General features: G+C 36.4%; 1 protein-coding gene across 1 annotated transcript in view; it reads right to left on the bottom strand.

Moving 5' to 3' along the window:
• Window positions 1-16844, bottom strand: part of USP24 (ubiquitin specific peptidase 24) — a 98110-nt gene that overhangs the window by 10491 nt on the left and 70775 nt on the right. The window contains exons 41-59 of the mRNA XM_088154333.1: window positions 16188-16332; window positions 15874-15993; window positions 14811-14936; window positions 14260-14358; window positions 14081-14163; window positions 13419-13560; window positions 12129-12248; window positions 11475-11695; window positions 10579-10703; window positions 9893-10034; window positions 8517-8667; window positions 8284-8379; window positions 7332-7435; window positions 7124-7237; window positions 4611-4707; window positions 3605-3721; window positions 1250-1342; window positions 370-472; window positions 85-206 (exon numbers count right to left, since the gene is read on the bottom strand). Of these exons, the coding sequence (XP_088010459.1) occupies window positions 85-206; window positions 370-472; window positions 1250-1342; window positions 3605-3721; window positions 4611-4707; window positions 7124-7237; window positions 7332-7435; window positions 8284-8379; window positions 8517-8667; window positions 9893-10034; window positions 10579-10703; window positions 11475-11695; window positions 12129-12248; window positions 13419-13560; window positions 14081-14163; window positions 14260-14358; window positions 14811-14936; window positions 15874-15993; window positions 16188-16332 (2320 nt within the window). The remainder of the gene's footprint in view (window positions 1-84; window positions 207-369; window positions 473-1249; window positions 1343-3604; window positions 3722-4610; window positions 4708-7123; window positions 7238-7331; window positions 7436-8283; window positions 8380-8516; window positions 8668-9892; window positions 10035-10578; window positions 10704-11474; window positions 11696-12128; window positions 12249-13418; window positions 13561-14080; window positions 14164-14259; window positions 14359-14810; window positions 14937-15873; window positions 15994-16187; window positions 16333-16844) is intronic.

The following is a 16844-nucleotide window of genomic DNA, read 5'->3' as shown; positions in this document are numbered from 1 at the left end:
CTGGTTTCTAGACCAACTTGATTAAAGCCTTCATTTTGTATTATATTTAACTCATCATAAAATAGACGTAAAATAGCAGCTTACCTCCATTAAATAAGGCTTCCCCTCAGACAGGAATATCAAAGCTTCTACTTCTTCATGAAGGGCCAGAAGTGGCCCTGAACTGGTAATGCTAAGGGGTGAATGCAGAACAAACAAACCAGGAGCTATAAAGGAAATACAGATATAAAACTATACTTGGTCCTGAAAACACTGAGAAAAAATAGTAATTTAAAAATGATTAGGGGTGGCAAATACACTGCAGTTACACACACACACACACACAGAGTCATTTAGGTGGGGTCATCGTGAAAAACTGGGAGTACTTACCCACATTCCTCTGTGAGGAGACATCAGAATGCAAGACAAGCAACGCCACAGTATTATGGAGGAAACCAAACTCCCGTGCTTGTGCTGAGCTCCATCTGCGATTCTGTTTTGATAATGAAATGTTTTTTGTTACGCTTATACCAAGCATCATATAAACACTAATAGCTCATTTAATATATGTTTTCATACATAAGGACAATTAATCAGATACTGGTTCAGCCAGGCTGAATGGCAAAAGGATGCTTTCAGAGGGATTTGGGGACTCAGAGGGGATGAGAAAGCTACCTTTCAATCTAACCACAGCCTAAATAAGTAGCAGTTGTTACTTATTCAAGATAAGCATCTGACCATAAGCTGCGCCTTCCCTACCCTCCAAGAAGTTCCGGGAGAGTGGGCAGGTTGGATTGCAGATAGATTAGACTTTCTAGTGCAGCCAGCATCTGTGCTATCTATTCCCTTATACTGTGCTGTCAACACCCAACTGAAACCCCCATCCATGTGCATACAGGGTGCTTCAAGGAGAAATTCAGTATTATTCAAGTTTAACTATGCTGAATCAAAGTAGCTGCAGGCTTGACAGACCCTGAAAGTTACAAGTAAGTTTAGGCCAAACAGCTCTAATACCTTCCTGTCTAGGGGCTACTTCTGGATGGACAGAAGCAGTAATTTCAGGGGACTGTGCCTTTTCTTGGGAAAAACAAGAATATTATTGTATTTCCTGCAGCCTCCCTGCATCCAAAAGCAGCAGTGATTGTGGCAAAGCCCGCAGAGTGAATGAATCATTTCAAAGTCCCAACAATTAGGTTTATTACTGAGCATATGAATTAGAATAAAGCACACACTCTGCTCAGACACTGAAATGTTATATCTACGCTCATACCTGGTTATTCTGCCGGTTGGGACCAAGAAGAAAATTTATCATATGACTCAAGGCACAATGCCTGAGGAGGAGGTCACAGGCTCTTATACCCTGCTGCAAAAGACAGGCAAAATATAGGGTCATATTCTAGAAAACATTGAGAGACTGTGTAAAGAGGTTAAATATTTTAAATGTTTTATTATAACTGGTCAAGTATTTACTATGAAATTGTTCTGGAAACTTTTTTGATTACATTCAACTCCACTGATCTGCAGACTCTGTAACACCAAACTACCTGGGAATTTCTACTCTATTTTTTTTCCTTTGGGTTTCTTTCCTATTTGCTCAGTAATAAAATATCATTGTGATTGATTTACAAAAACTGTAACATAAGAACAATAGTCAAGAAGTAATTATAATATAATGCCTATAACTAAAACGTTACAGGTTAAGAAATGTGAATGGAATCAATTCACTTACTATACTGTTCTGTGAACTACTGTGCAAAGAGCACCAAAGGCTGGCATTTGAAGCTGCATCAACAGTACAAGATGAGGTAATTAGCTACATGACTCTATGTCTGCAATTACAAACAAGACTATTTTAAATTCTTAGGCTTAGAAAGAAACCTGCTTCCTTTCCAATCAGTAAGTTGAGCACTTTAAAAAAACAACTTAAGATGGAATTCTAGGGGGGAAAAAAAACAAGGCTCTTATTGATGCAAACCTTGCAACTATTACATATTTTTTTCAAGTTTTAGAAAAAATGCTAATTGGAATGGGCTTTGTCATTCTGCTAAGATGGACATTTTATATTATGAAATGCCTTTCCACATAAGTATAGGTAGTCCTTGCTTAATGACCACAACTGGGATCAGCAACTCTGTCGCTAAGCAACACGGTCATTAAGCAAGACATCACATGCAATTAAGCAACTTGCGATTTTACTGCTGGCTTCTCTATTTGACTCTGCTTGTCAGAAGCCGGCTGTGAAATGTACAAATGGTGATCATGTGACTGTGGGGATGCTGCTATGGTCATAAGTGCAAAGACTGGTCATAAAGTTATTTTTTCAGCACCGTTGGAATGTTAAATGGTTGCTAAACAGGGTAGTTAAGTGAGGTCTATCTGTGTTAATTTGTTTATTGCTCTTGTAAATCCTAACATACATATGGTGACATGTGAGAAAAATGAATTTAGAAATGATTGCAGGAAATATTTATCCAGTGCAACTCGCAGAGCAGCAGTGTTACATGGGCATAACAAGGAACGCCAAAAACTGTCCACACCACTGCATTCTGGACCAGCTGCAGCTTTTGAGTGCTTTTCAAGAACAGCCCCATGTATAGCGTGTTACAGTAATCCAAACCAGAGGTGACTAAAGCATGAGTCACTGAGCAAGGCCTCTGGTTCTAGGAAGGGCCGCAACTGGTGCACAAGATGAGCCTGCACAAAAGTCCCCCTGGCCACCATGGCTGCCACCTGTTCTTCAAGTAGGAGCCAAGAGCCCAGTAGGACCCCCAAATTACGAACCAACTCTGACTGGGGAAGCATACCTCCATGCAGAGTTAAAGATGGAAATTCCCTGGAACTGGGGGACCTTAAAACCCACAGCAACTCTGTCTTGCCAGGGTTGAGCCAAAGCCTGTTCTCCCCAATCCAGACTCTCACAGCCTCCAGGCACTGTGAAAGAACCCTGACATCATTGCTTGGTCGGTGCAGAGAAGAGATATACAACAGCATACTGATGATACCACAGCCCATGCCATTGGATGACCTCAACCAAAGGCTTCATGTAGATTTTAAATAGGAGTGGGAAACAGTAGAGCCCTGAGGCACCCCACAAAACAGGGGCCTTGGACTTGACCTCTCCCCCACTACCAACAACACCAACTGGAATTGGCCCTGGAGAAAGGAGAACCACTGTAACATGGTACCTACCACCCCCAACCCTCTGAGCCAGCCCAGAAGGATACCATGGTTGATGGTATTGAAGGCCACTGAGAGATCAAGGAGGGCCAGAATGGATGCACTACCCCTATCCCGAGCCCACCAGAGGTCATTGAAAAACACGGCCAATGTTGTCTCAGGCCTGAATCCTGAGTGAAAAGGCTCCAGATAATCCACTTCTTCCATGGCCCTCTGACGCTGTAAGTCAACCCACTTACTCAAAAACCTTCCCTAGGAGAACTTGAAACTTCAGTTTACTTTTCTTATGGAATACCAAGTAGAAACTACCCCTTCATGTACTATAGAATTCTTCCAATTGGCAAAGGACATATTTTTTTCCTATGTGATTCTGGAAATTTTTTACAATATAGTTTTGTTCTTTCATTTTATTACAACAATCTGAAAAATAGAAGAATAGCTTTTTTACCTTTTGTACAAAATTGTTGAACAAGAAGAAGTACTGGGCACAATTTTTACAGTTCTCAGGGACATCTTTGTCCAATAGACTAAGCAACACTTCTATTAGCTGATGCAAGCTTTTTAGCTGTCAAAAAAGTAGAAGGCTCTTATTTGAAGTTATCAATTTAATAATTCAAGTATACGATGAATATAAAAAAATATTACAACTGAATGTAAAAAAAAAAAAAAAGGGTTTCCCCAAAGCTTGCAACAAAGCTGACACTTTCTTAGAGTCTTAGGAGTCTGACAGCTTCAGAACAAAAGGACTAGTCATATATAGGTCTCAGTATACAGGAAGTCTAGAATAATATCAGATCTGAGCAATGATGGAGCAATTAAATAAATCACTCAGTAGAAAGGCTAAAAAACCTGGCATAACGTCAAAACAAATTTGGTGTTTACTTTATACCCTGTATATTTTTTTTAAAAAATCCAAAGAATATAAATTTAATACTAAAATTCACATTTAGTTAACAACCTGGCAAAAGAAAACATCCAGAGAGAAATGCAGGAGAAAACCTTCTCTAGCTTGTCAGATAAGCAAGCCTGGTAGTGGGGACATATTTCAGAAGGGCCCTTCCTGTTGCTTGAACAGGGAGAATAATCTCTCAGAAAGCCAGGTCATAAGCCATCTAACACTTTGAGGATTCATTCCAACACCTTAAATTGTGTCTGGTAAGCAAATGAATGTAAAAGCCTCACTCTCTGGCCTCTGGCTCATGAGACTTGACTAAACCCCAGGCATTCTCTACTATAACTGTGCAGCCTTAAAGACTGGAAACAAACTTTTAAAGAATTGTAGCAGATGTTTTCATAAAAACAGTTACTGAGTTTAAACATTATATTCATAGAAATACTTAAACATACAGGCAACTAGAAATCTTATGATTCTTGTAATTAATTACAAATGAACAAATTATAGAAATCACTAATATGCCATGAAAAGAGCAGCATGTTATTTTTATATTACTGACCTTTTCTTGATGAAACAAGGCACTGTCTAAGGTTTTTTCAAGAATCGTGGCTACAGCAACTCTCACCTCCCTTACACTGCATTCCAGCAGAAATGTTCTGAAAAATACCCAATCAGTGAGAAATGAGGCAAAACTCTTCCATGCTCTAATTTAAAAAATCTTTGCTTTTTTTCCTACTGTGAAATCTAATATTCACACTCCTTTGAGAGATAAGTTCCCTTAATAGCTAAACTGAAGGTAACTTATGGAATATAAAATATGTGTCTGACAGATTTTTTTTCAAATCAGCAGAATTTAATATTACAATAAAGTATTGCAATTTAAAGAAAGCAGTAATTCATTGCCTGGAAGCAGTGTCATTTAGAGCAGATTCATGCCTATATGTAGATAAACAGATGTACTCATTTTTCTTCTAATAATTCTGAACAAAGTTTATATTTGTATCATGTTACATTTAAAAAATTGGATTTTGAAGAAGCAGGACAGGAGAATATTGATACTTTTGAACTTTGGTGTTGGAGAAGACTCCTAAAAATTCCATGGACAACCAAGAAAACAAACAAATGGACTATCGGACAAATCAACCCAGAGTTCTCACTAGAGCCACAAATGACCAGGCTCAAATTACCCTACTTTGGACACATTATGTGAAGCTCAAGCTCTCTAGAGAAGGCTCTAATGCTAGGAAAGATGGAAGGAAAGAGAAGAAGAGGATGACCAGCAGCAAGATAATTGGACTCAGTGGTTAGGGACATACTATTATGGAGAAAATCTGTCTATGTGGTCGCTTGTCGACTTGATTGCACATAATCAACCAATCACCAAGCAAAACTCCTGCTAGGAAAGAAATCCAAACTTTTATGTTTTCCTTAAGCCACAAGATACTTCTAAGGTATCTAATATCCTCACTCTTAAACATAAAGATCTGCTTTGCTAAACAGAACCATAAATGTGCTTAGCTATGTAAAACAAAACATTTTATCATAATAACAAGGATACTGGGAAATATTAACATGTTCCATAATATTTTCAAGTAAGTAGCTTACTTACTATAGCTTTTTAAAACAAAGAGCAGACATGTATTAGGTACCAGTATACTGTGCACCATTCTGTACATGATTTCAACATCTGTAAGTAGCTGCTTTGATAATACTGCTTAACCTACATATAAGTAACTTGCTTCAGTTAGTCATTAATAAATCCAGTATATCAAAGGGGCAGTACAGAGATTGGATTTCTGGCTAGAACAAAATCGATTTTACATGCACAGTGGCATATTTAAAAGATAAATGACTGAATGTACAATTTGAATATGAATTCAGTTACAATTTTATTACAAGTGGAGCAGTATACAATACTTCTAGTCATATTCTAATTGCTCACATTGTATTTTCTTCATCTTCCCTTTGAACAGTTATACACTGCCAACCTATAAATATAGTCAGTCCTTATTGGGCTGTTTTGATTCTTCTCCCTCCATTCTGAGGAGTGAATACAACTTTGACCCTAATTCTATTCACTGAGCTTTGACTGCTCTATCAACAGTTCCCTAGCTTATTTAAAAATAGCTACTCAGTTTCTTCCAGCAAACGGACTGACCACTCAGATGATAAGATGGTTCATCCTATACTTTTTTACTTCTACAGATCTTGATATGGGGTATGCTGATTGCAAATGCACACATGCCTGGGAATGCAGTGGCAGCATATTCAACAGGCTTTCTGTACACACAATCCTCCTGCAACCTCCCATAATTCTAGGGAGTGCCTGCTTTATTTTAGGGAAAAAAAGTAACTACCTCTACATTGCTTATAAGGAAGATGAAAATCATTCTTCCCTCTCCCGCTCCCCAATTTCAGCTTTTACTTTTCTAAAGCCTAGCAGAGAAGCTGGGGTATATAATAGGCAAAATTCCCTCTTAAAATGAGTTTAAGGAATTAAGGAGATAAGGAAAAAGAAAATATGGCTTCTACAACTATCGTTTCAAACAGAAATATGAAGAGACAAATTTTCCTGCTCCTGACTGGTTCTTCAGAGTTTGATTTTCCCATGACTCTGATTGTTTCTGTTGACTATCTAAATTGGCCAGTTTAGGTTTAAGGTCAATATAAATTTTCTTTTAACTTTCTCTGTCTTTTGGAACAGGATTTCTCCCCATCCATTACATGTCTGTTTTTCTTTCTATCCATTCCTCTTCCATCCAAATGCCATTTTTTCCCTCTAAAGAGTCAACATTCTATGCTGCTGAAAAGTTACAGAACTGTTTTGGAGAATTTTCCCATAACTACTTCCAATAATATTTAGGATATTTTGTGTTCATACTTTTGGGATATCTGCAAACCACAGGGTTATTGTGAGCTTGCTGACATCTTTGCACATAGTTAAGAGTACGGTATTTTTTTCATAGCTGCATAAACAGGGGCTATATAAGCAGGGGAAGATTTGAACTGGAAAGAAGGGTACAATATCATGGAATCTTATCTAATAGATTGATAGACTGTGTTAATACTTACTTAATAAGTTCTCGTCCTTCAGCTTCAACTAAATACTCAACTAACCATTGACAAGCATCAAAACTTTTAGAAAGTAAAGCATCAATGGTTGCAATCCATTCTTCTGTATCAGTCCTTAAAGGAAGCGAACAGAGGAATATTGTTATGACCAGAAAAGAGAGAGTGTGTGTGTATTCTTCAGGAAAAGCACTTTTAAATGAAATGTCACCTGAGTTTTTTCTTTGTTCGCAGATAAGTTTGGAAGAGAAATTGGACTGCTAGTTGTAAACTTACTCTTGCCATAGATGGATAATGGGTATGCTTCAATTTTGTCTAGACAAAAAGACATTAGATTATATAAGACTGCAACTATGCATTTCAGTTTGGCTCCTTACACATAATCCTTAGAACTATAAGTTGTGAAAGCCACTTTTAATGGGAAATTGGAAAAGGGTTCTCTCAGAGCTACCATTCAGTGATCTAAATAAATATCTTGTGATTTTTATTTTCTGCTGGGCATTTTAGGATGGAACAGATGGAGCTTCAGTCTAGAAGTTCAACCAAGCAACATCTAAAACTTCTTGCAGTTTCTGTTTAGGCTCAGCTAAAACAGAGTGTCAGCCTTACTAGGTAGACCAGACAGGAAACATGATTAGATGAGCTAATTCTACTTTATTGTAAAGCTACAATAACAGAATCTTGCAAGTCTGAAACTATAATTCTTCCACTGTCTCCTTTACAGCCTGATAAACTAGGGAGGGTCTCTTCTGAGCCTCTTGCCCTGCTCACTATCCAGTTGTGGGTTATACAGTCTCTTATATGATCATTCCTTAGGCGGCGTCTCTTGGCCCTGTCTCCCAAGGTCTTTCCCACATACCATTACACAGAGGCAGTTGTGCCAGCACAGAAGTAGTGCTTAGGCAATAATTATCTAGAATAACTGGATCCACGCCGGGCCTCTTTCATGCCTATTGGCAAAACCCTCTTCCAAAATGTTTATAACCTCTGAGATCTGGTGACCATAGACCTCCAGACCCCTGAAGGAGCTTGAAGGAGAACATCAAGCTTCCAGTGGTTGAGATCATTCTAGAGTAGCCTCTCCACTTTCTCTGAGTTCACAGGCTAACATATCCAGATGTTTCATGGACTTAGTAACTGAAAATATTGAATTCACTACTCACAACATTTAATGAAGCTAATGACAAAACAAAACTAAAATAGTCACTGCAGTAGACATCTCTGTTCTTCATAAATTTCAAGTTTTCATCTCTCACCATCTGAAAAACAACATATACTTGATTACAAGCAGTATCAAGGAAATGTGTAAAATATTTAAAAATATGATACTGTATAAACAATAAAAATAAAATCTGACTTTTTAACAATGTATCCAGCTGCTGTAATTATAGCTTACCTGATATATTCGAACTGGCATCTTCTCCACAAATAAGCCTTTTTTCTCTCCTTTTTTGACTAATTTAGTCAAAATGGACAGGCGGTCACTACTAGGTCTGTGGGGCCGTGGAGATGATTGTGGTGAAATATCTGGAGAAGATGGAGCAGACCTGAAGAAAATAATATTGCAAACATAATTGTCCATCAGTTTTCACAATTCAAGTTTAGTGTTCATCCTGCATTGTACATTTGATTGTACAGCTTGTATAGATAAACAGAAAATCATTATGTCATTGTTCATATATTAAATGATTATATATTATACAGCAATCCTCCATATCAGAAGGGCTCTCAACTCTTTGCAAATTTCTTAAATGAATTTGTGCAATTTACCACTCCAGGAATGAAACTAGTGATTTCTTGGGGTTAGTATAGGACAAGAAATACATATTCAGAAAGGGTAGAAATTTAAAGCAATGGACAAAAATACTATTTCACTAACATGGTGAACCACATGTACAGGTACCCCAAAAACTACAGGTAGTCCTCGATTTATGACCATTCATTTAATGACTGTTCAAAGTTACGAAGGTGCTGAAAAAGTGACTTACAACTGGTCCTCGCACTTATGACTGTTGCAGCATCCCTGTTCTCATGTGATCAAAATTCGGGCACTTGGCAACCAGCATGTATTTATGACATTTGCAGCGTCCTGGGGTCACATGATCACCATTTGTGACCTTCCCAGGGGGCTTCCAACAAGCAAAGTCAATGGGGGGAGCCAGATTTGCCTAATGACTATGGCAAAAAAGTCATAAAATTGGGTGCAACTCACTTAATGAATGCATCGTTTAATGACAGAAGTTCCAGTCCCAATTGTGGTTGTAAGTTGAGGACTACCTTTATGAATATAAGTATCATGCTGGGAATCACTAGCTGGCAGGAAGCCATCTGCCAATTACAATAGTGCTGTGACTAGCTGATGATTCTGATAGCTAAACCCATGGGTTTAGTTATCTCTCAAAACTTGCTTGCTTCCTCCACTATATAAAAAAAGTTATATGGACATAAGGTCCTTACAAGGAGAACTATCTCCTCTTGAAAATATATATCTCAGAGTTATATTTTAAAAGTTTGAATATTATAAGCTAAGAAATAATTTTCTTTTGTTCTATATATTTTCAAAATTTTCTTGGCCTTTCCCAAGCTCTAAACATGTTGCAATTTGTCCTGGGATTATGTGTAGTCAAACACAGGCTCAAGGATACTCATCTAAATAGTCCTGTATGGACATGTTAATCTTAATTAAGCAGCTTTTGGAGTTTCTGAAGAGCGAGAAGTACTGAAATTCTGTACATGAATCAAATGCTTGAAGTTAACGATAAGGAAGCTTACAAGGAGAGATCCTCAGCTTCTTGACGCACAACACTGACTCGACTTTTCTTTGGCAAGACTGGTGAGTTCTGTTCAGAGACTCGTTGATAGAAGAGCATGTAGGCATTCCAGTAGCGACGGCGAACATCGGGATATGGATTCGCTGAAGGAAGGAAGGGAGGAAGAAGAGAGGGAAGGAAGGAAATATTCGGGTTGGGAGACTTGATTCCCATAGTAGGAGTACACATCAAGTACAATTTCATAAAGTAGTTTATGATGGTAATTAAAGTGGCTGTAGTAAAAGCAATGCAATAGTTGTGTGTCACATTTGGAGAGGACTAAGCAGAAATTTGTCTTCCCGAGTTTATTCCCAAAGTTCCACTCATCTTGGCGCAACCAATGCTATTGATTGACCTACTAAGGTTTCCAAGGGAGATGCCACGGTAGCTTTACGTTGCTCAGCTGGCTATGTCCCAAGCAGTTTATTCCATTATTTCCTCCTAACCACCTGCTATTTATTTATGCTATTTTTATGATATCTACTCCATAAAATGAATTAGTTGCCTAATTAAAGTATATATAATAGTCAAATTTGCCAGTTTCAAGACTGTGATTGAAAGTCTTTTCAAATGACTATTCCTAACAAGGAGGTTAAAATGTGCTAAATACATTTGTAAGAGATAATTAAAATTTAGGCTTGTACTTACATTGATCATAAACCTTTGGTCTATACTCTCCACCAAAACATTCATACTCCAAAGTTTCATCATTAAGTTCAAATTCTTCAACAACAGTGTCATTAAATTTATACCATTTTCCTTTCCCACTTCCCCTGTGGTTACAAAGAAAAAAACAGACCATATTCATTTTTGGACATGATGTTTTAAATGTTTCAGACAAGATAGCTGATACATTTCTGGCTGCATAATTAACAAAGAGCTAATCTGCAGTAAGAAAAAGTCCATAGTAAAACAGAATACTAGCACACCATATCTTATATGCTATTCTTCTGGTTTTCTGTCTTGCTCACTCGCCCACCCCAATCAGCACTCTAATGCTACTGATCATTTCTCAGATTTCTTAAGTCTTTGGGGATTTTGAAGATTATTCCAATTTTTTGTTGCATTTCCAGGGTTTCTGGAAAACTTGGGCTTTCCCTGAGCCTGCCAATAATTCCCTCTTTTGTATAGCTACTGTTATTTTGCACATGTAAACAATGGCACCCCGAAAAAGTTGTTATAAATCTTCCTGTCTTATATCAATCCGAGTTTGCAAAGTACAAAAGTTTACCAACTTACAAATGTTTTAGTTTACCAACATAATATGTTGTATTTCACACCTGTCTTTACATCTATAGCTTCATGAATAGTCCTAAGCAATCAGCTTATATACCAATCTATAAAATGAAAATATTAATCTAACCTGATGGTATTACTTCAGTGAGGAAGTAAGCAGTGAGGAATGTAAAGTACAATCTTGGCGCACTACATAAAAGTGTTTGCCAAAAAGAATTTATAATTCAACACCTAAAGATCTCACTGCTTTTAGTCTTGCAAATGACCAAATGACTACTATGTTTGTGAATACAGTTATTTCCACTTACCTCCTATCTTTTATAAAAGAATAGTAGTGGCCTGCATGGGCCTGACCACTGTGCACAATCACGCCAACCAGTTCATAGTTTTCTGAAGGAGCCACTTTCTTCTGTGGAGACCCTTTACATCCCTGATCTAGATTTCGTCCATTGTCACCAACTTCTGAAGAAGAATCTTGGCGAGCCATTCCTGAAACTGTATAGGGTTCCATATTCAGCATCCAAGGGAACTGTTTAAAATTAAACAGATTAAACTTAAACCTGAAGTACATTACATGTTCATAAATTTTCTTCAATTACACAAAACTTCTAAAACCTAGATTTTTATAAACTTATAAAACCTAAATAAAGGTTGAATAAAAGAAATTACTTTATTGAATGGGGAAAATCATAGCATTTGTCAATCTCTCCAGGACTCTGCCTAGAAGTTTAAAAATGACCCTTTGAGGCAACCTAAGAACTTTAACTTAAAACAAACAAACAAGCCACAATCAATTATTTCATATCTCTAGAAAAACACTGTTATTACCAGTCCACACACCTATCTTTAATACAGAGATATATTACAGGTACCTGATACTTGATATAGAAGATATCATGAAAGCAAATAAAGACTCCACCCCTAAATGTGTAATGAGACAAATGTAAAGAAGATATGCTTACCTTGATCTGTTCATCATATTTTATGGAACGTCCACTTTCCCAATCAAATCCAAATCTCATGAGGTGTATCACTAATACACTGGGTAGAGCTTTAATGCATGTCCGTTTCACTGCAGTTCTCTTAAAAAACAAGCGAAAGTTTCAGCTAAATACTCATTTTGATGCACTGTTTGTCTACAGGAACTTTATTATTATTTTACTAGCATAGATTTAAATTTGCTCAACAAATGACACATCATAGCTCATCCTCTTAGCATTGCCAATCTACTGCCACTACTAGAGGAACTACTTTCAGTTCCTTTGTACCCTCAAGCAAATTCAGCAGTCACTCATTCTTTTCAACAGTGTTGGAACTGAGTACATCCAAGCCACAGTGGATTTAAACTGTTCTTTTTGACAATAATAACAATTTTACATCATTTTCTGTACAAAGTAATCAAAAAGCATTTCAACATCTCTTTACATATAAGATTTTAGGATAATTTTCATGGAATATGGAAAATATCACATAAAAATATAAAATCCATATTTTACTAGAAAGAACAGGAACTTTCAGAGAACCAATAAGCTGCTTTGAGACCACATAATTCTCCAGGTTCTACATTGTGGGATAAAGTATTACATTTCTACCAGATATTTTTTTTACAAGGATTCTCTACAAAAATGTTCAATGTGTTAATTCCTTTGCAGCATTTTTTAAGGAACAGTTCTTAAATTCACTTAATCCACTTAGGCCTTTAATATGTCTACTGAAAATATGTAAATAAAATAATTATTTTCATTTGCCAGGAAACCAAAATCAATGCTCAAAAATAATGGAAATGAAAAATTGAAGGTTTTTATTAGCTGTGGCAACAAAGTTAAAAGTGCTGGTCCACTTCATCTGCCTAAACCAATGCAGAAAAATTAATATTGGCAGGTTTCCAGGAATGTCCAGTGATTGGAAGTATAATACATAAATACATGATTGCAAAAAAAGGACCCAAGGAGGAAGCTATAGATTGGAATTGGTCTTATGTTTTATATTCTTTTCCAGCCTGGAAATCACAGGGTAATTTTGATTCATTACCACTCAAAATGACTGTAAGGAAAAAAACAAGGAACTCCTATCCATATTATCTTAACACTGGAGGAAGGTTGAATAAAGATTTAATTAAAAAACAAGCACAGATGAAGGGCAAGAAGCTAGGGATAGACTCAAAATTTTTCAGAGCACTAATGAATCCTGAGCTATTTCTTTCCATAGAAAAATCAAAGTACTTTAAGTTTCAGATAAAGTAGAAATGGTACCTTTTCTTTACATTTCTCACAGTAGTATGCATTGCTTCCTTCCAGGATCTCTCCTCTAACAAACTGATCCAATGAAATTTCTAGACTTTGACATGAAGTGACCCCCAAATTGAGAGCCACAAAGGCTTCTTCTCGTTCATACCTATAACATTAAAAAAAAAAAAAAGGATTGGAGTATATTGAGACATTTAAACAAAAACTAATAACTCACAATTGTAGCCTGCATGTTAATAAAGCTGCAAGGTTTTGTCTACTTCAGAACTCACCTTGGTTATTATTTATTCAGAGTATGGTAAATCATTGAATTGTGCCACTTGCATATGGTGTGCTTTTTGGTTTTTTTTGCTACCTTCTCTAGTTTTTTCTCTTTTTTTCATCTTAACAAAGCTAGAAAGTAAATATGCAGATCCAGAATATGTATTCATTTCCTCCCCCACCCCCACCCAATCTTAATTCTAGAAAGGCCAGAAATGGAACAGCATTGGATTGGTGTATCCAAAGTTTTCATCTGGTACCAATGGCAGAGTGATAAAAATAGTGATTTTTGCATCTGCAATGAATAGGCTTACAATGGTGGATCTCCTTCTTCACCTATAGATTTCACTTTCAATAGGCAGAGAGGGAGATCTACTCTGTCTTATGATACCTGATACCTCACTTACCTGTGAGGACAATCCTTACAGATTTTCTGATCAGAATATATGCCCTGAAAGGTGTTTTTAAAAATCTGGTCTCTTCCTATTTTCTGTAAGAGATTGAAATGCCAATAGCAGATTAATTGTACATCAAGTGAAACAGTCACTGTGAATTACAGTACCAATATATCAAAAAGATAAGTAACCTTAAGGTATTCATCCATTTGATCTATAAGGCTGGTGAAGAATTCATAAGCATCTTGCTGTTCACGTACATAAAGCTCCTTGTTCCACATCTTGAAGATCTACAAAATATAGATGCAATCCATTCAGTTAAATGCTTCAAAATCTTCAAATCATGTAAATGTCATTAGAATTCATCAAGTAGGTACGCCAATTTAAACAGGAAGAGAAAGATGCCTTCTTATCCTTACCCAACTCTTTTTATAGGAAAAAATATTTCTCCTGAGAATACTACTTTGGATTCTTCTCCTGAGAATATTACTGCAGGAGAGCATACAACTTGAGTCCATTGAAGTTGGGCGGCTAACAAATTTAAATAAATAAAAAACTTACAAACAAACTTTAGGGTTCTAGATCACTGGGAAATAAGGAGGGCTAACTAAAATTACATGTGAACAAATAGGAACCTTTTTCAGTATTACCATGCTTCAAAATGCTGTGATCCAAATTATCACTTTAAATCATGAGGGGAAAAAAAGGAAAGGATTCATGCTTAAAGAACAGTAAAATATACCTTCCAGAAGTTTTCCGGTATGTAATATTGCAGCTTGCTTTCCATTAAATGACCAAAGAGAGATTGAACTTGATAGAATACATTGTCATCAGGATTGTCCATGTTATCATCAATTGAAAGCAATGCCTTTAGAAACAATTTGTAACAGAGTTTATTGAAAATGCAACAATATTTATTTAAGTGTACATAATTTGCCTTCTGAAGTAACTAATAATAATGTTCCAGTACATACCCTTGCATCTACTGATAACCATCAGATTTGTTCTTATATCAGAATGACTACTGTTATCAGGCAACCATTAGTTAGCATTAACCATTAGCATCTTGGTGGTAGAAAGAGCCTTCATTTTAAGTAATATGGCTCTGCCTCATTGTCACCTGTTTCTCATCCTGAGCAGTTGTGTCACAATCTGTTAAGAGGTACATCAATCAGCCAACTTGGACTAGTGTCTTTTTATGGAAAACTAAGTTCATTCCTTACACCTCTACTATAATCCTTAATAATCAGCTCTATGGCACTTAGGAAGGAATATCATCATTCCTTATGAATGCCCCTTATTTTTGCACAGAATCCTCACAATTTGAAATTTGGCATATATTCTCCACCATAGGGGACCACTAAATCCAATAGGCATTTAAAAATAATTTTTTAAAGGAGTATATTTAAAAAATCTCTGCACTGATTTGTATTAAATATTTCATCACTGCATAGCTTCCCTACCAAATTCATTCTATGCTACTAAATAAACAAAACAAAACAAAATAAACAAAACAAAACAAAACAAAACAAAAAGACAGCTGTCTTGTGTTGTATTTACAATGAACAGCTGGAGAATGGAATTTCATTTTTCTGACTCTTATTTCTTACCTCAGCACTGATTCAGATTGGACTATCTTAGGACAGACTTAGTCTGTTAACTAGTTGTTAACATGGGTCAATTTCAAAGTTGCTGTTTCTCGTCATAGTTTTGTATGTCAACTTTCCTTCCTTTGTGAAAAACATTCTTATATAGTTAATAGGCTTGCTTAAAGCAATTTTCACAAGACTATGAATAAATATTACCTCAGGTAGACCTGGTTGCATATAAAGCTGTTGGAAGACTGCATTCATGTAACACGTAGCTCCACCATTCTTCAGCCCCACAAATCCAGAAATGGATCGACCATCTACAGGTGGGAGGTACTGAGGGTAGAAGCAAGTAAGAAGAGAAATTTATAATATGGAAGAACAGATGTAATTTTACAAAGAACTGATATTGCTGATTTAAATATATGTTTTAAGTATGGAACTTACCCATATTGATTTTATTCAATATATACTTTGTGTAAACATAGAAATAATATTTCTATTTGCACTAAAAAAGCCGGTTTACTTACATCAAATTCCTTGGAAAGAGCTGGATCAAGCTGGTGATGCATAGAAAGCAATTCTTTTGTAATAAGTTGAAGATTTGAGGGTGAACTGTCAGCCAGCATTACTAGAACTTCATATGCTGCTAAGCGACTATTCACTGTACTGCACCTAAAACAAAGGAATCAATTATTCATAGTCAATATTCAACTGTTAATAGTTGTAAGTTATAGCAAACAATCTGCTTCCAAAGAGAATCAAATGAGGTTTAATGTCTTTCTGTGCAAAGCAATTCTAAAATCATTAGGAATTTAATTTCCTGGATGAGTTAGAGTTATCCACCTGTATATGCAGACAAAGGAGATAGTTATTTCTCATTCCACATTATAAAGTAATACCTGGTGCAGGATATAATTAAGGGTGGACAGCCTTTATTGGGTCATGGACCACAGTTACCATCTGATTCTGCACAGTGATCTCTCTCAGAAATGGGTAGGAATTAAATTCCATACCAATATTAATAACATTAATTGATGCCTTGGTAGCCCTTTCTGGGTACAGACTGATGGGCTGATTTGTCTAAATCAAACTTGATGTCTTTGGAAATTACCAAGAAGTCAAAATCAGTACCCTTTGAACAGTTTCAAGGGTGTTCTGGAAGCTGTACCTTATACTGAAAAAAA

The sequence above is a fragment of the Python bivittatus genome, unplaced genomic scaffold (assembly GCF_059951505.1).
Source record: "Python bivittatus isolate LINGU-HERP-01145 unplaced genomic scaffold, Pbiv_v1 ctg000700_np1212, whole genome shotgun sequence".
Classification (NCBI taxonomy): domain Eukaryota; kingdom Metazoa; phylum Chordata; class Lepidosauria; order Squamata; family Pythonidae; genus Python; species Python bivittatus.
Note: the sequence above shows the minus strand (reverse complement) of the source record. Positions and strands in the feature narration are given on the sequence as shown.